This window comes from Heliangelus exortis, chromosome 11 (genome assembly GCF_036169615.1).
Source record: "Heliangelus exortis chromosome 11, bHelExo1.hap1, whole genome shotgun sequence".
Classification (NCBI taxonomy): Eukaryota; Metazoa; Chordata; class Aves; order Apodiformes; family Trochilidae; genus Heliangelus; species Heliangelus exortis.
This window is the reverse complement of record NC_092432.1, coordinates 382,189-406,597: the sequence shown is the minus strand read 5'-3', so window position 1 is coordinate 406,597 and position 24,409 is coordinate 382,189. Positions and strand designations below refer to the sequence as shown.

The 24,409-nt window shown below is 59.7% G+C and overlaps 2 protein-coding genes across 6 annotated transcripts; one reads left to right on the top strand and one right to left on the bottom strand.

The window, feature by feature from the left end:
• The first annotated feature begins 1,386 nt into the window (after nt 1–1,386).
• Nucleotides 1,387–18,452, top strand: ZNF710 (zinc finger protein 710). 5 transcript variants are annotated; one of them, XM_071754038.1, is made up of 5 exons: nt 1,387–1,511; nt 15,095–16,538; nt 17,176–17,367; nt 17,758–17,932; nt 18,142–18,452. In XM_071754038.1, exons 2-5 carry the CDS (start codon nt 15,123–15,125, stop codon nt 18,312–18,314), a joined length of 1,956 nt encoding a protein of 651 aa, XP_071610139.1. In that variant the 5' UTR covers nt 1,387–1,511; nt 15,095–15,122; the 3' UTR covers nt 18,315–18,452. The 5 variants fall into 5 exon arrangements, with proteins under 5 accessions (XP_071610139.1, XP_071610135.1, XP_071610138.1 ...); XM_071754034.1 differs by having other exon boundaries at nt 17,095–17,367; XM_071754037.1 differs by lacking the exon at nt 1,387–1,511 and adding an exon at nt 1,646–1,769 and having other exon boundaries at nt 17,095–17,367.
• A 475-nt stretch (nt 18,453–18,927) lies between these two features.
• IDH2 (isocitrate dehydrogenase (NADP(+)) 2) lies at nt 18,928–23,672 on the bottom strand. The gene is made up of 11 exons (XM_071754039.1): nt 23,516–23,672; nt 22,531–22,622; nt 21,994–22,159; nt 21,494–21,654; nt 21,261–21,404; nt 20,997–21,133; nt 20,742–20,893; nt 20,537–20,649; nt 20,372–20,469; nt 20,185–20,277; nt 18,928–19,953 (listed from the first exon to the last, which is right to left on the bottom strand). The coding sequence occupies exons 1-11, from the start codon at nt 23,604–23,606 to the stop codon at nt 19,869–19,871; spliced, it is 1,332 nt and encodes a 443-aa protein (XP_071610140.1). The 5' UTR covers nt 23,607–23,672; the 3' UTR covers nt 18,928–19,868.
• Nucleotides 23,673–24,409: the final 737 nt, after the last annotated feature.

Here is a 24,409-nt window from a genome sequence, read left to right as displayed (position 1 = left end):
TCACACAGGAGCACGCACGAGGCTCACACCGGGCTCGCTCTGGGGACTGCATGGAGCTCATCCCGGGATGAGCTCCCGGCTCACATCGGGGCCCGCACCGAGGTCACTCCGGACTCGCTCCGGGCCCGCTCCGGGCTCGTTCCGGGCTCGTTCCGATCTCCGCCACTGCCCCCCCAAGCCGCCAGGGGGCGCGCCAGCCTAGGAGCGATGGCGGGAGGGGCGGGGCTCTGATCAGGCCACGCCCCCTCTTAAGGGGACAGTGCCCCCGGCCCCTGCCCCACCGCCGGGACCTGCGCGCTCCTCAGCTCCGATAGGCTGCGGGGCCGCCCCATCAGGCGTCCTGATTGGGTGTACCCTCGAGTTCCGTCGTCCTGATTGGCTGAGGCACCTGCAGCCTTATGGCTCTTCATCCTGATTGGCTGACGCCTCGTCTCTCCTCATCCTGATTGGCTGGAGCTACTGTGAGGCCGCTGTGGGGCTGCCCCCCAACAGGTGGGTGGGCTGGGGGCTGCCCCCTAACTTGGGCCACCCCAGCGCCCTCGAGCCGCAGCCGTGGCACCCGCCGGGCAAGCCCTGGCCCAGCCCCACTCTGGGGAGAGAAACACCGGTTTTGGTCAATGCTTCCATTGGCCAAGCCAGGCCGAGCCCCATCACAGCCATGGCCTGGCTGGGGCTTGGCCACTGTGCTGGGGACATCAGGAGCCACCGGGAACCAGTGGCGAGAAGGCAATTTTTCACCCAAAAACACACAAAAAAATCCCCAAAATGGAGAACTGCATCTACCAGCACACAGCCCATCACCCACCGCCCCAGGACCTGCCACCTTCTGCCCCTCTCCCCACCTTCACACAGCGTGTATGACCCCCCCAGGGCTCCCAGATTCCTGCATTACCCACAATTTTGCTATTTTTTTTTGGGGGGGGGGAGCCACCAGCGGGTACAACATGACCCCTGTGCCCCCAATTCCGCTCTTTTTTTGTGAGTGGGTGACTGCCAGCTGGTGCCACACCCCCCACGGTCTTTTTCGGGGGGCTCTGCCCATGTTTCCCCATGGCTGTGCAGAGATGGGGGTCCCACGCCCACCATGACAGACACGGCCCCACCCCGAGCACCCCCTAAAGCCAGGGAGGACAACCCCCCTAAAACTGGGGGGTGAAATAACTCCTGGAGGGGGGCTGTTGGGGCTCTTGTGTGGAGGAGCTGTGCATGGGAAGGGGGGGATAGGAGCCCCCCGCATTCCCAGCCCTCCCGCCCCCCCCGCCGGCAGCTTTGTTCCCCGAGGGCGGTCCCGGCTTGTCGGGGGTGCGGGGAATCAGGGTGGGGGGGGGGGGTCTGGGTGCTGCCGGAGGGGGAAGCGGAGGGGGTGGGGGGGGAAATGAAGGGCGGCCGCGGGGCCGGGTGAGGAGGAGCCGGTTTTTACATCCCTTCACGTCAGCCCTTGCCTCATTCCCTCCTTCTCCTTCCTTCCTGCGCACCCAGCGCCGGGCCCGCCGCCGCCCCGGGAGCCATCGGTGAGTCCTGCCTGGGTGTGTGCCCACCCCGGGAACGGGAGATCCCCCACACCCCCCAAAAACACCATCAGTCCGCAGACGGGGCCACCGCCATGACCCCCCCCCCCCCCCTTTCCCCAGCCACGGAGACGGGAGCGATGGCGCCGGGAGGGACCCGGGGCCCTTGGGGGGGTCCCGCTCCGCACATGGATCCGACCCCCCCCCCTTCCCCCTCCCGCCGTGTCGCCGCTCGTAAACTTTCTCCGCGAAGCCGAAAAAGTTGGTTTTTATTTTATTTTGGGAGGGGGGTCCCGGCTCCCGGCCGCGGGGTCGGGACCTGTTGAGGGAGGGAGAAGCGGCGGCCCCCCAAGGATGTGTCGCCCCCCGCCCCGGGTTGCGCTTTGCGCGGGCGGTCTTTGGGAACCGGGGGATCCCCCCTTGGGGTAATGCGGCTTTGGGGGCGCCGAGAGCGGGTTGGGGGCCGGGGGGGTGGCCGAGCAGAACCCTGGGGTGCCCCGGCCCCCCTCCCCCACTGCCACCCGTCCTCCTCGCGGGGGGTGGGCGATAGGGCCGGGAGGGGGAAAAGCTGGGGGCGTCCTGCTTGCTCCCCAAGTCTGGGGACAGTTCGCAGGTGCTGGGGTCCGGCTTGGGGAGCTCTGTCCCGACTGTGCCCCCGTATCCCTAGCGATGGAGGTTGAGTGCCACGGGGGGCGACGGAGGAGGGGGCTGAAATGAACGGGGGAGGGGGTGACCTTGCGGGGAGGAAGTGACCCTGCGGGGACCGTCCTGGCCCGTCCGGCACCGAGCCGGGCCCGCTGGCGCGTTCCGTCCGGGATTTCCTGGTGTCGGGGCCGCTCGATGCCCCCGGCAGGGTCTGGGTCTGCGGGACCGGGGTCTGCGACAAAGCCGGGGGGGAGAGGGGCTCACCCGGGACGGCCTGGCTGTGGCTCTCTTTTCATCAACAGGATGCGGCGGTTGAATTAGTCATAATTAATTAATTAGTCAATCATTAGTAGTTTCTTTGTAAGCAGCCCGGAGGAGGTGGAGTGGGGGGTGGCATCGCACAGCCCATCGTGCCCAACCCCACCGGCTCTGGCCTCGGCTCGGTGTCCCCGGTGTCCCCGATTGGAACCTTCGGCAGCTCCAGACACCCCCGTGTTCATCCCGTCTCCTCCGACCACCGGGCCGGCCACAGCCATGGCACCAGTGTGTCTGAGGCTGGAGCAAAACCCCAGACCCATGTTGTTCCTGAGGTCAGAGCTCTCACTGTCCCCTTTGGTGGGTCTGGGGGTCACCAGCTCCTTCACCTTTTGTGAAGGGACCCCCCTGCTGCCACCCCTGAGTGACAGTCCCCCACCTGTGTCCCAGGGTTGTCACCCTCACCCAGAGCCACCACAGCAGGGTCCAGGTCACATCCCAGCCGGGCTGGGCTCCCCTTCAGTGAGGAGGCTCCATTAACACCCTCTTCGAACAATCATCACTTTATATCCCTGAAACCCAGTAAATTAGATCACAGCAACTTGATCTCTGCTGCACCCTGAGGAACATTCACAGCCTGCACCAGGGAGGGGTTCTGGGGGCTCTAATGTGGGTATCAGGGGTGGGAGGAGTAGGGACATCTTACCCAGAGCCCAAGGAGCTGTGCTCCTCTTGTTCCTTTGGGTATGGTTTAAGCACTGGGCAAGTGTCCGTAGTTGGTTTTGTTGGACTGCAGCACAAAAGATTTTTCATTTATAAAGGTGTTCAGGACCCCGGTTGTGGGGAGGGGTGAGCTGCCTATGGTTGGGATCAGCAAGGGACCGGCAACACGGGGGCTTTGTACCGCAGGGAACGTGCTGCCCACACTCCCCGTGTTTGTTTTACATTTATTCTTTGTTGAGAAGCAGGCCCTGGTTCCCCATCTGCTGGAGCAGGGGCACCTCCATGCCTCCCTGGTGTCCTGTGGGGCCAGGACCAGGGCAAGGGCTTTCCCCCCAAAAAACCCATTTCTATTGAAGTTATGGGGCGGTGGGTGGAATGCGTGGGGCCGGTGGGGCAGGGTGCTCTTGCTGGAGTGACCTGGGAGAAAAACATGATTACAAGTTTTCCTGGCCTTTACTCCCAATGCCTGTTGGTCATCTGAGTGATGGTGCAGGGTTTCCAGTCAGAATAAAGAGAAGCAGCGTGCAAGCTTCTTGCCTAGAAATCTCTTTGTGGAGCTTGCAGTTTCCACTGTGCCCTTGTGCTGTCACCATCCTCTGAATGTTTGCAGAACAATCTCCACAAAGTACCAGAGGTGTTTTGGTAAAGGAGGAGTGACCAGAGGGGTGAAGGCTCCTTGGTTTATAGATGCCAGGTCTCCAGGATCACTGGAACATTCCCAAGTGGGAAGAAAAGCCCCATCTCCCACCCTTCCTTCCTTCCTTCCTTCCTTCCTCGGCCACCTCTAATCTCACAGCGGAGAAAATGAGGGAGAGAGTCAGTGTCTGGATTGCTCTTCAGTGTAGGGCAAGAAAAACTTATCGAAAGTTCATGTGAAACTCCACGGGTCTTGCTCCTGGGATAAAGGAGATCACTGAGTGATGGGGAGCAGCAGCGTCTGGGCAAGGGCAGTCAGATCAAGGTGTGTTCTGCAGCCCAGGGCCATCACAGTTATTGGCTTAAATAACCCAAGACATTATTTTTCATTTGAAACAGACAGTGTCCTCCGTGGGGCTGGGGTCTGCAAGGGGTCTGTGCAAGTCTGCAGCAGTGAGATGGGGAACAAGAGCCGAGGGGTCTTGTGGGCAGCAAGCTGAAGGGTCTGAGCTGGCAGGACCAAGGGGGGGTCCCGGGGCAGTGGCTGGCAGGGCAGGGGCTCTGGGGGATTGTCACTGGGATTAGTGATGCACAACTTGTACTGGAAGAGGTGAATGGGAAACCAGTGAGAGTCTGGATTGCCCAAAAAAGTGGCACTTGCTTTGCAGAAGCAGCACAGGGGACGGGCAGGCCAGCACAGTGTTGGTGACATGTCCTGGGTGGCTGAGTAGGGACCTAGAAAGGAAGGAAAATTGTGATTGTTCTTCACCTTACAAGGTTAAAAATTTACAGAATCAACCACAAATTGGACCTGAGCATTTCTGGGGCAAGGAGCTTTGGGACACAGTGCTGATGGGTGGGCTGCAGCTTCTGGTGGGGAGCAGGGGGGAGAGTGCTGCTGGAGATGCCCCCAGTCAGGGGCTGAAGCAGGGGCTGTCACTGCATGAGCCATGGGGAGGGGTCCAACAGACCCACCCCCAGGTGTGGCAGCAGTTCAGGGTCCTCTGGTGTGCTGGGGGAGTAGGAGAGGAGCTGGTGAGGACAGGGGTGGGAGCAGAGACGTGTTGGTGGAGAATGTTTAATAACGGGAATCCTCATGGCTTTTTTTTTTGTTTTTGATCCATGCCCGAGTGGGCCCAGGGGTTGGAGGCTCCAGTGCTGCAGGGAGAGATGTGACTCCCAGTGGGTGTTTAATGGATACAGACCGATGGAAAGGAGGAAACTTGACCCAAGTCAAACCTCTCTTCTTCACTTCTTCCTCTCTCTTTGTCTTGTCCCCCCAGCATGGGAGCAGGCAGGGAGTGGGGGCACAAAGGAGTTTGACTAAGAGGGAAATATCAGCCAGTCCTTTAAAGGCTTCATCTCAGCACAGCAGTTTGGGGAAGGACGTGTTTGAGCTGGGGGAGCAGCACATGAACATGTTCATTGTTTTACTTCCACATCTTGGGTACACGGAGCCACGTTTCTGCTCAGCGCCAGACGCCCGTGCAGGGTGGTGGGAGCTGGAGGGAATGTCATGGGAAGACCACCAAGAGCTGGAGCAGAGATCAAGCTCTGGGGTCTGCTGATGTCTCTCCCTGGGAATGGCTGTGTCCCGCAGCCAGCACGCTGGCAGGGCTGGGTTTGTCCCCTGGCTGGGGAAGAGCTGGGATTTGCCCCATCCAGGGAAAGCCCCCTGGGGCTGGAGCCCCCCATAGGGCACCTGGCAAGGGGGAGGAAGGACAGGCAGGGCTGCGGGAGGAAGAGTGCTCACCAGCTGCCTCTAAATTTATCTTTCCTGTTTCTTTCAGCCTTGTCTTGTGTCCGTGCTCTGAGGGGCTGGGTCACTTCTCCCCTCCCTGCCCTTTCTGGTCACTGCTCTGTGCTCTCCAGCTCCTAATGAGCTCCCTGTCCTTCCCCTGCTTTTTCTGTCAAAGTAATTCCGTCAGTGCTCCCTGGCCTCTGCTTTTCCCTTCCTTCACCCTTTGGTCTGTTCTCCCAGCCCTGTGCCAATACTGGGGTCTCAGGGCCCTTTCAGCAGGCTTAGGGACAGCCCCTGGCCGGGGGTGTCAGATGCTGGGCTGGGGCATCCCAGTGGCCCCATGTATTCTGATAGGTATTCCAGGAGCTGGATCCCATTCCTGCCAGGACAAACACACACACAGGGACTCTGGCACTCTACTCCCTCAGGGAGGACTTTCCACTCTCCATGCTGACCCCTTGACCATCTGAAGCAGGGCACCACAAAATCTCAACTTTGACATCTCCCTGCCCTGTGCCAGTTGCAATCTTGGGGGCTTTTTGAACCATCTGAGAGATGAAATGTTCAGGCAGACACCAACCTCCCTCCTCAGTGTGCCCATCAGATATTGGTGTTCATTCTCCTGTTCTGTGCTCACCTCACTCTGGGTCCACCAGCTCATTGCCAGCCTTGGTGCAGACCCAGGGCTGGGGTTTGTGGGGACAGGACAGGTGCTCTCCAGAGAAAAAACCCTTTCTAGAACACAGAACTGAAAGAGCTCTTTCTGCTGGTGGTGCTCAGCCTCTGTGCTGAATTTCCTCTCCTCCTTCCCCATTTCATGCCTTGGCTGTTCAGCTTGTGGAGCCCACTGGGGTAATTGGGGAACTCGTCTGCAGAGAGCCAGCCTTGATTTATGGGAGCTGGAGTGGTTTGGGTTCATTCTGTGATTATCAACAGGGGACACATATATAAGCAAATTATTTCAACAGCTGAATATTCTGTATATTTATAGGATTTTCTTGCTGTAAGAAGAAAGAGTGTAGACAGTACAGTGGACTGTGATGGAAAAGGGGACTGGAGTGATGCCGTCCATCCGTGGTCCCTCTGCCAGGGGCCTCCTGTGTGCAGATGTGTCCCACATCAGCCCCTGCCCACACCAGCTCGAGTGTCACCTGCCACTGCCCCAGCCACCTCACCCAGGTCCAGCCAGGTTCCCAGTCCAGGGATGTTTTTTTTCCTTTAATGACAAATTTCAGTATTTTGGGACAGAGTTTGTGTTCCTGGGGCTCAGGACCAGGGCAGGGCACACAGAGGGGGTTCATGGTATATTGGGCACTGGGGGGCTGGAAACCTCTGTTAGCTGAACTCTGAGGAGCTAAAAGCAAGGGAGCTGTCTGGGGGTGTCTGCTCCTTTCCTGATGGATTCCCAGGCACAGCCTGAGCTGGGATTTCATCAAGGGCCCCTCCCATCCCAAACCATTTTGCAAACACATCTTGTTCAGCTGCTCAGAAGAGGATCTGAAACCCTCCTGCCTTGCAGAGCTGGAAGTCCCATGGTGTTCACAGCTGCCAGGACTGCCCCTGAAAGGATGCCACACATCCAGGGTCACTGTTAGGGCAAAAATCCTCCTTCCTCTCCAGCCTTGGACTTTTCCCTGCCAGTTGTGCTAAGGTTGGGGTCCATGCTTTCCCCATGGCCATGGGTTACCCCTCCCCTGCACCAGGAGGGGTAACATCAGAGGGGCATTTCCCAGCCCATTGCTGAAGGGAAGATTGAGTTTGTCAGCACCTCACTCCCAGCCCTCAGCTGCTGTTGGGGATTTCTGGCTGCTGTGTGTACCCGGGCAGTCCCTGTTCCTCCACCCAGGCAGTCCCAGGGCTGCTCTCCTGCCCACGCCTGGGCAAGCCCTGCACATGGGGAATATAAAACATAGATGAGAAGTGTTCCCAAGGATATGGGCTGCTCTCAAAAGGGAGACTGCCCTACAGTTGCAGGGGGTCTTCCCTCCATCCTCCTACCCCAGGAGGTCACTTCACATCCCACCAGGCACCTCCTGTGCCTCTCACAGCTCCTGTTTATCACATTATTGGGTGTTTTCCCCCTTTTACAACCAGCCAGCAGGTTACACACAAGGATGCTTGAGCTCCTGCTTGTTGGTTCCTCTGACTTCCAGCCATTTTTATTGCTCTGCTCTGAGGTCCCCACAGTTTATCATTAACCCCCAGCACGGGGGGTGCTGAGAGGGGGGCTGCTGAATGGCTGTGGTCCAGGCTTGGGGTACTGAGGGGGTGAAGACCCTCAGCAAGGCCCCATCTGGTGTCTCCTTGCTGGGGGGGCTGTGGGTGCTGCAGTCAGAAAGGGGTTTGGGATTCACAGGGGGCTGTGCTGGGCACCTACCCATTCTTCACCCCCCCAGCACCCACCCACCCACCCTTTGCCCAAAATCAGGCCCCAGTTTTGTGTCCATCACCACCATCCCTCATCTCTCTCTGCAGGGTTAAGGGGTGACCCACATCTCTGTTTGCCTTCCACAGCCACACTGGTTCCTTGCTCCCTGTTTTTTTCCTCAGCACAGCATGGTGGCTTTTCTTCTGGGGGAGCTGATACCCAGGCTGGACTCTCCCAGAGCCACTTGGAGCAGAATTTAATTTACTTTTTTTTACATATCTGTGTGTGTGATCACTGGGAGAGGTATTTTTAAAAGTAACTCAGCGTCTCTTTCAGGGAGTTAGCAGAGAGCAGATTTATTTTCTGCTGTGCTGAGAATTAACTCCCCTTTTCTTCCTCTTCCCTCTGCCCCCGCTGGAAAGAGAGAGAATGCAGAAAAGAAGAAAGGATTTACATTGTGGTGGTGATTGGCACAGGCTGTGAATGAGAGGTCATTTCATCTGGCTGTTTCTTTTCAAGCGCTCTTTTTTCCATGCACACTGTATTCAGGCTGGGAGCATTCTTTCTTTTCAAAGCTTCTCTGTCTGTCTCTCTCTTCCCCCTCCTTTATTTTTCATCCCTTTTCTTTACTTTTGCTGTCTTTTCATTCTGTTTTTCTCCACCCCCTTGGGGCTCCATTTTTTTCTTTCCTCTTTCCTCTATTCAGTTCCTTTTTTTTTTTCTTCTCACATCTTTTCTGAAAAGCTCTTCTATTTTGGGAGAGGAAAGGGAGTATGTTGGAGAGAAGTCGTTGCAGCAAGGAGGAACTTGAAAGTCTTTCTTTCCCCTGTTTATTTCACTTTAAAGCAAAAAAACTGTTTTCCAAGGGAGAGCTGGGTTTCTGTGCAGAGGCTTTGAGGGGTGGCTGGGGTGGGATTTCTCCCTGCTCCTCACCACAAGCACCATCCATGCCAAACTGCCCAGAGCCCCATGAGGTGTGGGGAGCTCTGGGGGTCAGGGATGGTTTCAGTGGGGCTGTAGGAGCAGGAGCAGCCCCTTGTCTCAGTCTGGGCTCACCCTTTGGTCACCAGTTCCTTGTATCTGGTCACTGTTTCTGTCACTGGGGCTCCTGTGTGAGTCAGCAGCAGCAGTTTGGGTCATGGCGTGACAATAAGGTCTGGAACAAGATCCCAAGAGCCTGGTGACACTGGAAGGAGGATGGGGACAGAGAGGCCACATCTGGGTCATTTTGAGGGGGAATGTTATCCTTGAATGGTCCCTGGGAAGGGTGGGATGTGCTGGGTCCCCAGGGTGCCCACTGGCCATGTGTCGGGTCTGGGGGATGCAGGGCTTTGGAACACTGGAGGTCCCCATGGGTTCAGGTGGTCCCATGGCAGGAAGGGTCTCGTACACATCCCAAAGTCCACGGTGATAGCAGCCGGGTCTCAGGGGAACAGGCTGGTCCCTGAGCTGTTGCTGCCCAGGTTTGGTGCCACCCTCGAGCAGAGCTGCCTGGGCTCGTGGGCTGCCAGCCAGCTCCAGGCTTGGGCTCTGTGGTCTCCTGAGTTGTGCTGGAGTTGTGCTGAGGCTCCTGAGTGGTCCCTGGGTCCCCCTGGCTGCCAGGGGTTTGCTCCAGGAGCTGAGGTCTGGTGAATCTCTGGAGCTTCCAGCATGGGCTGTGGCTCCATGCTCAGTGGTGTCCTAAGGAGCCTTCCCTGGTCCCCTGGCCCGGCATGGGAAGGTGGGTAGGGCCTTGCCAAAGTGCAGGAATGTCATCCTCCTCAGGATGGTGACTGCAGGGCCAGGACACGGGCAGGGATCCCAATCCCTCATTTGGGTGGCAGAGGGAGCGGAGGGGCTGGTGGCACAAGGCATTCCTGAAGTCAGCGTTTTTTTTTTAATTTAAAGTGAGATTCAGATAATTGTAACCCCAAGACAGAGAAGACATTGTAGAAGATGAAAAGGGAGAGAGAAAGAAAGGAAGCAAAGGACAGAGGTTTGGAACAGGGAGGGAGATTAGGAGATAGATGAAAGAGAGAGGAGAAAGATAAGAGGGAGAGAGGGGACAGATCTCCGGCGCGAGATGGGCGTTGCCAGGGAAACGGGGAGAATGAGGGAGCGAGGGAGGGATGGAGGAGGGATGGAGGAGCTGAGGGTGCTGGGGGCGGGGAGCAAGGGAGGGATGGAGGAGCAGAGGGATGGAGGAGTGGAGGAGCAGAGCAGTGGAGGGATGGAGGTGGGAAGCGTTTTTTCAGCAGAGGGAGGAACAGGAGAGGGATGTCCTGGGTCATCCTGTCTGCTGTGACACCACAGCAGCACTGGGGCCACAGCTCTGTCCCTGCATGGTGACCAGCTCTGGCATCTGGGACAAGAACCTGTAACAAACATCTCCAGGTCAGGGCAGGGCACCACTCCTGCCCCATCAGCTGTCACGTGTGCCTGAACTCGTCATTCTCCCCAGCTTGTTTTTCCACCTGATCTTACTAAAGAATGTAATAATTTTTAGTGTTTCGCGCATTGCAGCGTGATACAAAATTTAATTCCTCCACCCAGAGCCCTCCACGCCGTGCACAGGGTGTCACATGTGTCTCTCCCTGTCAGGAAGCACATTAATTAGCTTACAGCAAGTGTTTTTTTCTGTTTTCCGGAGAAATCATTAACAAAAGTTTTCCTTAAAAAATGGAGTTAGATACTATCTAATACGGAGACACTGATTGAATGAATTGAGCAGTCGTTTTAGGCTCTTTCCAAACATGGCATTTCTTTGGCAGCAGCAGCACCCCAGCATCCTCTTTCCCTTTTTTTTTCCCCCTTCTTCCTGTTCCTCAGAACTTTGGCTCTTTCTTTAAAGCTTGGTTTATCCGTGTTGGATGTCAATCTTGAGGACAAACACTCTGGATGGGTTTTATGAATAATTTTAGTTGCTCGTTGTGATTTTTCAGGGAAAACAATTTTTCTGTTTAGAATTTCTGTGGGGGCTTTGAGCAGCTTTATGTGAAAACTTAAAAAAAAAAAAAAAAAAGAAAAAAAAAAGATGAAAGAACTGGTTTTCCCTTTATTAAATTTAAATGAAAGCTTCTTTTAAGAAAGGAAGCAAAATAAAATCAAAGGTATTCTCACAAGTATTACAGATCTGTTGATAAGCCATTTTCTGTTGAAAACTGTTGAGAAGTTTTAACGCCCCCCTCGCCCCCATTTGCCCTCCCCCAAGGCCAGCCCAACTTCACACCTCATCTTTGGCTCTGATTTAAGGTCAGGCTCAAGCCCAGGAAAGGGGCTTCCACAGTGGGGGTCCCACAGAGGGGCTCCTGCAGCGGGGGTCCCAGCGTGGGGGTCTCAGAAAGGGAACGTGCAAAGGGGGTCCCACAAAGGGTCCCACAAGGGTGTCCAGCAGCCTCCCAGCCCTGGCAGTGTTGTCTGTGGGGTGGGAGCCACCAGAGCTCCGGGGGGTTCTTCTCCCTGTCTGTGGCAGGGCAGGGATGTGGGTTAGGACCCTCAGCCCCCCGGGTTAGGACCCTCAGCCCCCCAAGACTTGCCAAGGGGCAGGCGTGAAGCTGAGGAGCTCTGCAGGAGGTGCCAGGAGAGCCCTGTTGCGTGCTCAGGTTGCACCACTGGTTTTCTTTCAGGAGGGAACAAGTCCAGAAGGTCCTCCCAGGTGTCTGTTTGTTGGATTTGTCACACGGAGGGGTAGAGCTGGGTTTGTCACACAGCTGTAGGGGGGTGGAGGTGAGCTGGAGGGGGTGAGGCTGCTGCTGGTGCCAGCTGAGCCTTGGCATTGCTCATGTGCTGACACTTGATGGGGCAGAGATAAGCCCAGAGGAGGAGGTTCCTGGCAGGGGGTGCTGATTCCTGCTGATGGTGCTGAAGGTAAATGTCAGATCCCACAGAGTTTGGGTGCCCTTGGCTCCTTTTCCTGTGGGAAGAGAGGGGAGAGGGGGGCACTGGTTGGGAAATAGAACCTGGTGGTAAGAAAGACCAGGTGGGACAGGGGGAGTGTGGCCATGGAGCTGGGTGAAACCAAGGAGTTCAGACAGGGAAAGGAAATGTGTCCCAAGAGGGACAGCTCTTAATATGGTGAGTGGTATGGTTGGAAAACTTGAACTCCAAGAAGAAATGTTATGGGGGGGTGAGGAGGGCATTGGGCAGATGCTGCTGGGGGGGCAAGGGGGTGTCTGGTGTAAGAGTCAGAGGCTAAGGACAAGAGGTGAATAGAAGTAAAATCACATGAGGAATTGAAAGCTATGTAAAAAAAAAATACTTATTTCAAGTTCCTAGAGACCCGGAGGTGAGTGAGGAGCTGGTGGAGGCTCTGAGAAGGTGGCCAGGGTGGGCAGGAGCCTCAGGGATGTGCCAAGGCAGAGCTGGGCTCTTCCCATCTGCATTGAGAAAGACAGGAGGAGAAGAGAGATCACACTGAGACAAAACCTCCCCAGAGTGGGAGGAGAAATGCTGAAAGAAAAATGAATTTCACAAGGGAGGGGAGCGGCTGCTGCCACCCTGGGTGTGTCCTGCCCACGAGTGCTGGAGATGGGACACAGGAGTGAGGGGACCAGGAGATGGGGATCAGGAGACTGGGAACATGACTCAGGTGGCTTTTGGAGGGGATGCCAACAAGTGTGTGTGTGTAGCTCCACGTGAGGGAAAGGTGCAGCCGGGTGAGTGTCTGCATTGGCAGAGGAGCCAGAGAGAGCCTGACCTGAGCCAGAGGGGTTGAGTGAAGGCAGGAAGGGTCTGGTCCCCAGCCACAGCACGTGGCAGGGGCAGCTGAGTTTGGTGAGTGAGACCCTGCCCAGCAGAGCCATGGGAAGGATCTGGAGTCTTGAGACAGGGAGGAAGAGGAGTTGCTCTTGCATTACTGGTGAGACCAATATTAAGGCACAAGCCTCTCAACAGTGACACAGCTCTTCCTCAGGAATGGATCTGGGTGTTGTGCACAGGGCGCGGGCATGGACTTTGCCCCCACAGAGGGGACAGATAAGAGGGCAGGAGGGGAAGGATGAGCAGAAGAGCACAAAGGCACACGTGCCTCGTGGTGCAGCTCCGTCACTGCCGGGGCCACGGGTGTGCTCCAGGAGATCTGAAAGAATCAGTGTAGAAGCAGATTATTGAGTATATATGGGGTTTTTTCTTCTTTTTTCTTTCACCCTGAAAAGGCATGAATTTGTTGAAAAATGGGGTGGTGAAATCTGTCACCATGCAGCTGTTTGTCAGCAACCCAGGAGAGATGTGATGAGGAAGGGCTGAAAAGGCAAGCAGCTCCTGGCTGGTGCAGAGCCCAGGGGTGGGAGGAGGGAGCAGAAGCTCCCTGGGGGTGTCAGGGTGTTTCTCTGGGAGCTGATGACCTGGCCTGGCTTGGCAGCGAGTTGGGAAACAGCATTTCCAGGAAGCTGCATGAGGAAGCGAGAGTGAGACGTGGAACAGAAGCATCTGTCCCGTTCCCAGTGCCCTCCCTGCCCTCCACTTGTCACGTACTGGAGTTTCTGCATTTGATGGAGAAAAGTGCAAACTATTTTGTTTAAGACAAGCCTTTTATTTTCCTACTGAGAGCCTGGGGAGCGGAGCTTGTCCCTGTTCTCAGAATCCATGAGTTACTTTCTTCTAAAAGCCTTTGCTTTAGGGTGGTTGTTCTTAGAACACCTCAGTGCTGGGGGCAGGAGCATGTTCTTTCAGCTCCCTTGTCTTCTGGTGCTTGTACTTGGGGGAAAGCACCCAGAGCTGGGCTGAGGGTGTCTGGCTGGCCCCTCCACATTGCTGGTGACCTAGGGGGAGCACTTGGGTCCCTTCTCCCCTCTCTGATCCTGGCAGCTGCTGCAGGACCCCCCATGCAGGATGGGTGTGGCTGGTTGTGGCAAAATCCTTGGGGAAAAATGGGAGCTGAACTGTGCAGGAAGGGACACCCAGTGCATGGGGACATGGGCACTGCCCCAAACCAGGGAGGAGAACCAACCCCAAGACCCAACCGAAAGGTTTTCCCTCTGCCCAGCCTCCTCCAGCTCCTCTCCCGGGCAGGGCAGCAGGATCCCAGCCTCTTCTTCCTCACCATCCTTCCTCCTCCTCCTCCTCCCCCCACCGCCCTCCCCCGCTCCCCGCTTTGTTCCGCTGCCTCCGCATTTTCCCTCCCCCCTCCCCATCCTTCTCCCTCTATCCACCTCCCCCCACTCTCTTCCTCCTCCTCCTCCTCCCACCCTCTTCCTTCTCCTCCCGCATCCTCTTCCTTCTCCTCCTCCCCCCATCCTCTTCCTCCTCCTCTCCTCCCCCCATCCTCTTCCTCCTCCTCTCCTCCCCTATCCTCTTCCTTCTCCTCTCCTCCCCCCATCCTCTTCCTCCTCTTCTCCTCCCCCCATCCTCTTCCTTCTCCTCCCCATCTCCTCTCTGTCCCGCAAGGCTCCGCTGGGGGCTGGAGGTGTGCTGGGCTGCAGCTGACCCCCTCCCCTCCATTTCTGGCCGCCCCCTCCCACACTGCCACAGGGAAGGGATGCCCAGGCAGGCGGGGACACTTGGCTTGGACCTTTCTCCCTCCTGGGCAAAGGCGGGAGGGTGCTGGGGGTGATTTCACCCAGCACCCAGAGGCTCTAGGGTGCTGGGCTGGGTCCTTCTCCCCTTTCTCAGGGGGAGATGTCCCAGCAGTGTCCTGGTGTTTGGTGGGCACGGGGAGGACACGCAGGCCACACTCCTTGCGGGGCCAGCCAGCAGGAGCAGGAGCAGGAGCAGGCTCTGCCTGCAGCTGTGTTTGCCGAGGTGCTCCAGCAGCTCCTGGACACAGTGTGGGGGCCCTGTGGGTGCCGTGGTGAGGGGCTGATCCACTGGTGACACCGCTGGTGACACGGGTTTCTCCTCACAGGGAGCGGGTGTTGAGCCCACAGTCGCCTCTCACGCCGTGCAGGCGCTCCTGGGACTGCGACATAATCCGGTTTAGAGTTTATTCCTGTTTTACCTCCCCCATAGGATTCCTCTTTGTTGTATCTGCAGCAATAATTATATTTAGGAGAACATCCTTCACCGCAGGAGGAAGCAGCAGCCTCCGCGCTTGCGTCTGGTGGCAGCTCCCTGCCTGTCCTCACTGGGGCTGCTGGGGGACCCTCACTGCACCCCGACCATGGGGGGTCCTGGGCAGGGGACCTGTGCTCTGCTCACCCCTTTGGTCTGGGGCTTGCTGGGGACGGCGGTCAGGAAAAGGGGTGCTGCTGGGGTGACCCCCGGCAGGGCAGGGGGGCTGATGCTGTCTCTCTCCCTCCCCAGCCATGGCAGCGTAGGCCAGCGGTGAGAGATGGATCGGTTCAGCGAGTGCGGGACGCAGACGGAGGCGGTGGTGGTGCTGTCCCTGGCACAGGCTGCCGTGCTTGGCCTGGTGTCTGACAATGAGCTGCTGGGCGCCACCGTCAGCCCCGACGGCTTCTTCCCCAGGCTGGAGGGGGACTTGCCGGACACTGCCGGGGCCGAGCCCGGGGAGCCGGAGGGTGAGGGACCGGAGGAGGATGCCTTGGAGACAGAGTCATCCCTGGAGAAGCACGCCCGGAGGAGGAAGCGCCCACCAGTGAGATTGGTGCCCAAGGTCAAGAGCGAGAAGACGGAGGAGGAGGAGGAGGAGGAGGAGGCGACGGTGTACGAAGTGACCGTCCCCGGGGAGGAGGAGGAAGAGGAGGAGGAGGAGGAGGGCAAGCAGGAGCACAGCCCCCCACCCCCTGACCCAGACCCCAGCCCGGAGCAGGCAGTGCAGAGCAGTGCCCTGAGGATGATTGACCTGGGCACCTTCGGCAGGAAGCCCCGGCGGCTGCGGCACCTGCGCCGGCACACGCACCAGGAACCGGGGGGCACCGAGCGCCACCCTGGGGGCACCCCCCAGGCTCAGGGGGGCACGGCGGGGGCTCTGCGGACCCGGTGCCCCTTGGAGGTGGGTGCCCCATCCCCCGGAGAGGCCGAGGCCCCCGCACCGGCATCCCCGGAGCCGGTAAAGAGCGAGCAGGTCTCGGGCTGGCAGGAGGCGGGGGAGCTGGAGGCAGCGGGTGCCACCAGCGAGCGCAGCAAGAAGGCTCAGCTGGACCGTCTGGACATCAACGTGCAGATCGATGACTCCTACCTGGTGGAGGCCGGAGACCGGCAGAAGCGCTGGCAGTGCCGCATGTGCGAGAAGTCCTACACCTCCAAGTACAACCTGGTGACCCACATCCTGGGCCACAACGGCATCAAGCCCCACTCCTGCCCCCACTGCAACAAGCTCTTCAAGCAGCCCAGCCACCTGCAGACCCACCTGCTGACCCACCAGGGCACGCGGCCCCACAAGTGCGGGGTGTGCAGCAAAGCCTTCACCCAGACCAGCCACCTGAAGCGGCACATGCTGCTGCACACCGACATCAAGCCCTACAGCTGCCGCTTCTGCGGCCGCGGCTTCGCCTACCCCAGCGAGCTGAAGGCCCACGAGGTGAAGCACCAGAGCGACCGCTGCCACGTCTGCGTGGAGTGCGGGCTGGACTTCTCCACCCTCACCCAGCTGAAGCGGCACCTGGCCACGCACCAGGGCCCCACGCTCTACCAGTGCCTGGAGTGCAACAAGTCCTTCCACTACCGCAGCCAGCTGCAGAACCACATGCTGAAGCACCAGGACGTCCGACCCTTCGTCTGCACTGAGTGCGGGATGGAGTTCAGCCAGATCCACCACCTCAAGCAGCACTCGCTCACCCACAAGGTAGGAGATAGGGCACCCTGAGGGTGCTGCCTGCACCCTGCCTGCCGGAGATGTGCTGGCTGTGGATGCAGGCGCTGGTGGAGAGGGGTGGCCCAGTGCCCCGGGTCCTAGCCAGCCCTGGACCAGCTCAGGCAGGGCTCTCCATCGTGCCCCTGCTGGGCTGGCCTCTGCACGGCAGCCAGCCCGGTCCCCTGGGTGCTCTTTGCTCAGATGCTGCCGCAGCACTGACCCCATACTGGGGTTCTCCAGGTGCTGTAGGAGTGTTTCCAGGGTGGGTGAAATGATGGCACCCAAGGTGAGGCAGGATCCTGCCTGCTGCAGGGGGAATGACCCCTGGGGCAGCACAGGGACAGCCCCAGGATCTCAGCAGTGCAGATGGAGCAGGGAGAGGGGAGCAGTGGGACAGGCAAATCTCCCTCTAGTCCCTGTGGCCCACCCCAATGACAGTCCCCTAACCTCACCTTAGCAAGGACCGTGTCCCGTGTCCCTTAGGTCCCCGCTCCACACAGTGCCCAGCACCACTTGTGTGACCCCCACCCCAATGGGGTCCTTTCAGAGCCCCCGGCAGCACCATGCCCTGTGCCCCCAGCCCGGGGCTGGGCTCTGCCCCTGCCCACAGCTCTCAAACCCCTGGCAGGGTGTGAAGGAGTTCAAGTGCGAGGTGTGCGGGCGGGAGTTCACGCTGCAGGCCAACATGAAGCGGCACATGCTGATCCACACCAGCGTCCGGCCCTACCAGTGCCACATCTGCTTCAAGACCTTCGTGCAGAAGCAGACGCTCAAGACCCACATGATTGTGCACTCACCAGTGAAGCCCTTCAAATGCAAGGTACGGGCAGGGGCTCGGGGGGGGAGAGCAGACCCCGGGGGGTGAGCACAGGCTGGGGTGTGCTGGGCTCCAGAGGCTTGGCTCGTCCTCCCTCGCATGCAGCACAGCAGTTTTGTGGTGCCTCCCTCTGTTCACATGGGCAAACAGCTCACCCGGGCTCCCTGGCACAGGGCAGCACAGCCAGTTCCTCACAGCATCCCTGGGGCCTCCCAGGGCAGGGCGGGAGGAGGGAAGTGGCCCCGCTGCTCTCAGGAGTTGTTGGGAGTACTGAGGGACCCCAGGAGCAAGGTTTGCCCTGGAAAACCCGTGTGCCCGTGGCAGCTCTGGCCACGGCGGGCAAGCGGCCACCACTGCCCACCCTGTCTGATGGTGGGAACGGTCTGGTGGCAGGTCTGCAGCAAGTCCTTCAACCGCATGTACAACCTGCTGGGCCACATGCACCTGCACGCCGGCAGCAAGCCCTTCAAGTGTCCCTACTGCTCCAGCAAGTTCAACCTGAAGGGCAACCTCAGCCGGCACATGAAGGTCAAGCACGGGGTGATGGACATCAGCCTGGACAGCCAAGGTGGGTGCAGGTCGTGCTGCGGGCTGAGGTCTTCCCCACCACGGCCACTTCTGGTCTCTCGGTGGTGGCTGCAGGAGCAGGGCTCTGCTGTGGCCCAGCAGAACTGCAGCTCCTGGGGGGCTTTGGACTCTAAACCCAGGGAGGGGGTTGCTGCTGGCTCTGGACCTTAGTGCCAGTCTGTCATTGGGTGTCCCCATGCTGAACCGTAGATCCCATCATGGAGCTGTCTGGGGCCGACCACACCGAGCTGGATGGGCAGCAGGAGATGGATGACTTCGAGGAGGAGAACTCTTATGGCTATGGGGGAGTGGGCAACCCCCCGGATGAGCATGCCCTGACCCAGCAGGCCATGAAGGAGATGGCGTACTACAACATGTTGTAGCTGAGGCTGGAGGGGGCTGCCGGGGGGCTGCTGCCCTTGGCGGGGTGAAGGAGCCGCTGCCGGTGGGCTGGCACCATCCCGGGAGGCTCCAGCCCGGCTTGGACGAGACAGGGATGGGCAGGGGGCAGAGGCAGGAGCTGGGTGGCACAGCAAGGCAGAGCCTGGAGAGCCCCAGCTGAGCTCTCGCCATCACCCAGCCCCTTCCCTCCTCCCGGGGAGCTCCGGTGGCTCCCCTGCCCCTTGCTCTGCCCCACGGCGGGGGGCAAGCTGGGACCCTTGCCCCTCCTGCAGCCCCCGCCAAGCTGCAGGCAGGGGAAGGCAGGTCCCAGGCTCCGAGGAGCATTACTGATTGTTCTACCTCCTGGTGCAGCCCGGTTCCCTGGGGGGCAGAAGCCCCCCTGCCTGCCGTGGGAGGGGGTTTGCCTTTCCCAGTGTCTCTGTCCCACCCTGGCACGGGCACAGCGGCTGCACGGGGCTGGGGGGCACACACAGAACAGAATATTTTCTTACAAACTAGTGTCAAAGCTCAGCAGATGCAGGGGGCTCCAGGTGTGGAGCAGCTGCAGCGAGCGCAGTATTTAAAGGCCGGCAAACCCTGTTCACCTTGAGCAAATTATGGTATTTTGAAAGTAATTTATTTTTTTCAGACGTGCCGCGTGGTTGGATTTATCTTTTCACTGAGTTCAGTTTCCTTCAACCAATGTGCTTTGTAAACTTGTGTGATGTGTGTGATCTGTGGGGTGGGCTGGGGACCCCCATGCTGGTTCCACACCTTCCCTGCCTCGGGGTGGGCACCGGGCAGGACCCACAGCATTGCTCTGGTGCCAGGCAGTGCCCCAGTGGGCACTGGCACCTCTGTCCATCCCACCACACCATCTCTGAAAGCCCCAGGCTGACTCTGAGGGGTGGCACCCCCAGCCTGACCATCACCTCCCTCCACAGGGCCTGAACCCCCTCCCCACAACCCCCTCAGTCCTGTTACCAAAAAGCTGGGACACATGTCCTCTGAGCTGGGCGAGACCCCCCAAGCTGAGGGGTCTTGGTTGCTGCAGGCAGCAGCCCTGGGTGGTGGGATGAGATAGGAGTCTTGGGACGGTGCCAGAGACATGGCCATGTCACTGCACTGTCCCCTTCTTGTGACACAGAGCCATCAGCAACCCCAGGAGTACAGCCCTGCTGTGTTTCTGTTGTTTTTCACCTCGGTTTGGAGCACTGTTAGCAGCAATACTAATAAATGCAATTTATTTAGCCCCTCCCATGCCGCTCTCCCCCCAAAAACCATGCTGCCACCATGTGCCCTGGGCCAGTGAGGTGTTTAATGGTTGCTGGCATGGCTTGTAGGGGGGTACATGGATCAGTACTGGACAAACACCCCCCAGATTCCACCCCCTACCCCAGCCCTACATATCCTGGCTAGGAAGGCTTTAAAAACATTTGATAGAAAACCGCTTATAAAAATTACTGGACTGTTCCTGAGCCCTTCTGGTGAGCTGATGGCACCGGGTCCTGTCCCTTGGAGTGACACCGAGGCCAGGTGGCCCCCACACCCCCCCTCTACTTGCCCAGGGCTTTGTCCAGGTTGTTCTTGATGGCATCCAGGAAGTCGGTGGTGTTCACAAAGTGCTCGTTCAGCTTCACACTGCAGGGGCAGAGAGGGGATGGAGGGGTCCTGTGGCCGGGGGACCCCTGCCCACCCCCGCTGCAGGCCTGGCTGCGGGGGCAGAGCCCCTCTGACAGCACAGGATGCAGCCCCTGCGTGGCTTCAAGCATGGCCAGACCACATCAGCTGTAAACAGACACCGTGAGTCCTCCCACCGTGGCCAGCTGGCCCTCATGGCCAGTGGCTGCTCCACCCCAGAGCCACACGTACTTATCAAGGCCGTGGATGCAGCTGGCGAGGTCCTTGGTCATCGTCCCGCTCTCCACCGTCTCCACACAGACCCTCTCCAGTGTCTGGGCAAACCTGGGGGCAGCAGCACAGGGCACAGCTCCAACACCCGGCACTGCAGACCCCCCTCACCCTCTGGGGTCCCCCCCGGTGCCCCCATCCCACTCACTTGATGAGGTCGGGGTTGGAGTCCAGCTTGCCCCGGTGCTCCAGGCCCCGCGTCCAGGCGAAGATGCTGGCGATGGGGTTGGTGCTGGTGGGTCGGCCCTGTGGAGAGGGGGGCTCAGCAGGCAGCTCGCCACTGCACCCCCCTCCGTGGGCAGTGCCCACCCACCTTCTGGTGCTCCCGGTAGTGGCGGGTGACAGTGCCATGGGCTGCCTCTGCCTCGATGGTCTTCCCGTCCGGACACACCAGCACCGAGGTCATCAGCCCCAGGGAGCCAAAGCCTGCAGAAGGATGGGTGGGGGTCCCGGGTGGGCAACCGTGGGCAGCCCACCCCACAGCACCCCACACATCCCCAGCCTGCCCCACACCACACCTTGGGCCAGGATGTCAGACTGCACGTCCCCATCGTAGTTCTTGCAGGCCCAGACGAAGCCGCCCGAGGACTTCAGCACCTGGGCCACCATGTCGTCAATGAGCCGGTGCTCATACCAAATCTTCAGCTTGCTGAACTCCGTCTTGTAGTGCCTGGGGGCCCAGGGTGGGTCCTGCTGACACCCCTCGGCACTGGCCCCCCCAGGAGGGGCAGCCCCCAGAGCAGCTCTGCCCCCCAGCTCCTCCCGGCCCATACTTATCGAAGATGTCCTGGAAGATGTCCTTGAAGCGCCCATCGTAGGCCTTGAGGATGGTGTTCTTGGTGCTCATGTAGAGGGGCCACTTCTTCTGGATGGCATACTGGAAGCAGCTGTGTGCAAAGCCTGAGATGGACTGCAAGGGAAGGACGCAGACCCCCGTGGGACCCCCATCCCACCAGCCTGGACAGGTCCCCCTGCCAGGGATAGCAGGGCATGCTGGCCCACGGGAAACCCCCATGCAGCCCCCAAGCCCCCGTTACCTCATCCGTGTTGTACATGCCCATGCCCACACCACCACCGGGGAAGTTGAACACCTCCCACTCCTTCACCCCGCTGCCATCCTTTGGCGTGAAGACCATCTTGAAGGTCCCTGACTTGCTCACCACGAAGTCGGTGGCTTTGTACTGTGAGGGGCAGCGCGGAGCATCAGGCAGGGTCTGGCAGGAGCTGCCAGAGCCCCCGTGCTGCAGCCCAGCCCCTGTGCCGGGCTCACCTGGTCACCATGGGCATGCCTGCCGATGGTGATGGGCTTGGTCCAGCCGGGCACCAGGCGTGGGATGTTCTTGCAGATGATGGGTTCCCGGAACACCGTGCCCCCCAGGATGTTTCGGATGGTGCCATTGGGGCTCTTCCACATCTTCTTCAGCTTAAACTCTGGGGTGCACAGAGGTGAGGGACCCCCCCACCAGGCACGGCCCCTACTCCTTCCAGCCCCCCCCCCCCTGCTCCTCTGTGTCCTGCTAATGCCACAGCTCACTGCTGGGCAGCCAAGGAGGGACAGCCAGCATAGGCTTGTGATCAGAGAGCCCAGACTGTCCCCAGCCCCACACCCACAGGGTCCCCAGAGCTCCCCCAAGCCCCCCTGGGGTGTGTGTGTGGGCACAGCGTGCAGCTCCCAACCCTCCAGAGACCTGAGCCATTGAGGGGAGGATCACTGCTGACCAGGGGTCCAGGCACACACAGGGGGCTCAGAACCCCTTTCCCCCTGCCCACCTTCCACCCTGGCCTCATCTGGTGTGATGGTGGCACACTTGACAGCCACGCTGTACTTCTGGGTGGCCAGCGCCGAGTCTATGGTGACCTGGTCATCTGTCTTGTCCCGGTGAGGAAGTCCCAGGTCAAAATACTTGAGCTGGACGTCCACGTTGGGCAGGATGAGCTGGAGGACCCAGAGAGCGTCAGGGGGGGACGGTGCAGGGTGCCCAGGGAGGAGCACAGCCAGCCCTGGCCCCCAGCCCCAGCTGCTGCCCTGGGACCATTCCCCTTGCCCCAGTGTGTCCTTCCTTTCTGAGACTGTCCCCCCTGCCCATCACAGTCCCCCCTGCCCAGGACGGTCCTCCCTGCTCAGGATGGTGCCCCCTGCCCAGGAACCCTTCGCTTCCAGGTCCCTTTGGAAGCTGTTTCTGTTTTCACCACCTGCTTCCTGCAGACAGACAATGGAGAGAGGACAAACGGGTAGGACATGGCCTGCCCAGCCCCTGTCCAGCACCCACCTGCTCCCCTGCTCCCCAGGCAGACCCTCCCCATCACCTTGTCCTTGATGAAGGCCCAGATGATCCGTGTCATCTCATCTCCATCCATCTCCACCACTGGGTTGGCCACCTTGATCCGCTTGTTGGCATCTGGGGAGCAGTGGGGCAGGGTTAGGGGTGCACACCCAGATCCACAGCTCACCACCTTTTTGGAGACAGGTGATGTCCCCTGGGGACTGTGAGGCCCCATCTGGCAGGGCTCGGGTGCCACCGTGTCTCAGGGCTGGGCGCAGGTCAGGGTGCAAACCAACCTGCTTGGGTGCAGAAGGGGACAGGGACTAGGAGGAAACCCCCCCGGGGGGTCAAACCCGGCTGTGGGTCGGGTTATAAAACCCCATGCGGGGCCGGGACCAGGGGTAACCCCCCCCGGGTGCAGCTGGGCTGGAGAACGCGGTGGGAGCGGGATCAGAAGAAAAACCTCCTGGAGGCCAAATGTGGCCGAGGAGCCGGCGGGAAAAGCCCGCGTGGGACCGGGACTGGGGACAAACCCCTCTCGGGGCTGGACCCGGATTAACGTTGGGGTGCAAAACCTCCCGTGGAACTGGCACAAGAGCAAACGCTTACGGGGGTCAAACCTGGCTGCGTGTGGGGCTGCAAAACCATCATGAGATCGGGACCACAAGCACACTCCCCCCCGCCCCCCGGGACCAGACACGGCTGAAAACGCCCCCGTGGGACTTAGAGCAAATTTTTCTGGGGGTCAAATCTGGCTGCGAGTCGAGCTGCAAAACTCCTCGTGGAACCGGGAGCAATCCACGACCCCCTCCTGGACCAGACCGAGCTGCTAAGCTCCCCCGTGGCTGCAACCGGCTGCAATAACCATAACCGGTTGCAATCCCCCCCCTCCGCCCCGGGCCCGGCTATAAGCGGGCATTACAGCCCCAGATGCAACCCCCCCAAAAAACCCCTCTTGGTGGTCGGGGGGTCGCCCCCTCTGACACGGGTGGTTAACTCCCCCACACCCCCAAGACCACCCCACTCACAGTGTCGTCGCTGCCCCACGGCGGTGGCGGGGAGGGGGCAGTGGGGCAGGAGGCCGAGGGCGGGGGCGGCGCGGAGGTAGCGGGCGGCCATGGCGGGGCGCGACGGGGCGGACACGACGGGGGAGGTGGCAGCGGAGCGGGGACGCGGTTCGCTCCTCCCCGGGGCGGTGCAAGCCCGGACCACTCCGTGGGGCCCCGCGAGGGGCCTCACGGGGTGGTCCGGGCCATTGCTTCATCCCCTCCCCCATCACGCAGGTTGGGAAGTGTCTCACAGCCCGCCTCGGGTGGGTGAAGTGGGGTAAGGAGATGCCGCTTGGTGCTGGGCGCCAAGGCACGAGGTGATCGGTGAGGCCGAGGATTAGTTTTCAACGGGGTCCTTGGACAAGGGCGGGTGTCACGTGTGCCTCTCCCCTTCCCACCCATCACATTTCATCATGTGCCCCCCCAAAGACTGGCGGGCATCCCACCACGTTATGTGTGCCCCCATAAACATTGTGGGTATCCCCCCTCGCCACGTGTGCTCTTAAAAACACTGTGGACGTGCCCATCACTGCGTGGTGTGGGGTGCAAGGATTAAGGCGTCTGACTGTGGTCCCTCTTCCATATCTGGTGGGCCCGGGGGGGACACACAGGTTGTTCCCACGGGTTAGAGAGGGTTCGTTTTTTCCCTTCAGAGCACCGAGTGATGCCATATGCGGGCAGCGCGACCTGGGGACTGGCACTGCCACCATTCACCCTGGAGTGACTTTCTCTGTTCCCAGCACGGAGGATATTGGACGGGGGTGAGGGGGTGGGGGTGATGCACCCCAAAGAGAAGGCCGGGGGAAGCCAGGCGGCGTGCTGGGAGCCACTGGCCCCGGAGGTTTTGCTGTCCCTCTGGCACTGGCCAAGCCC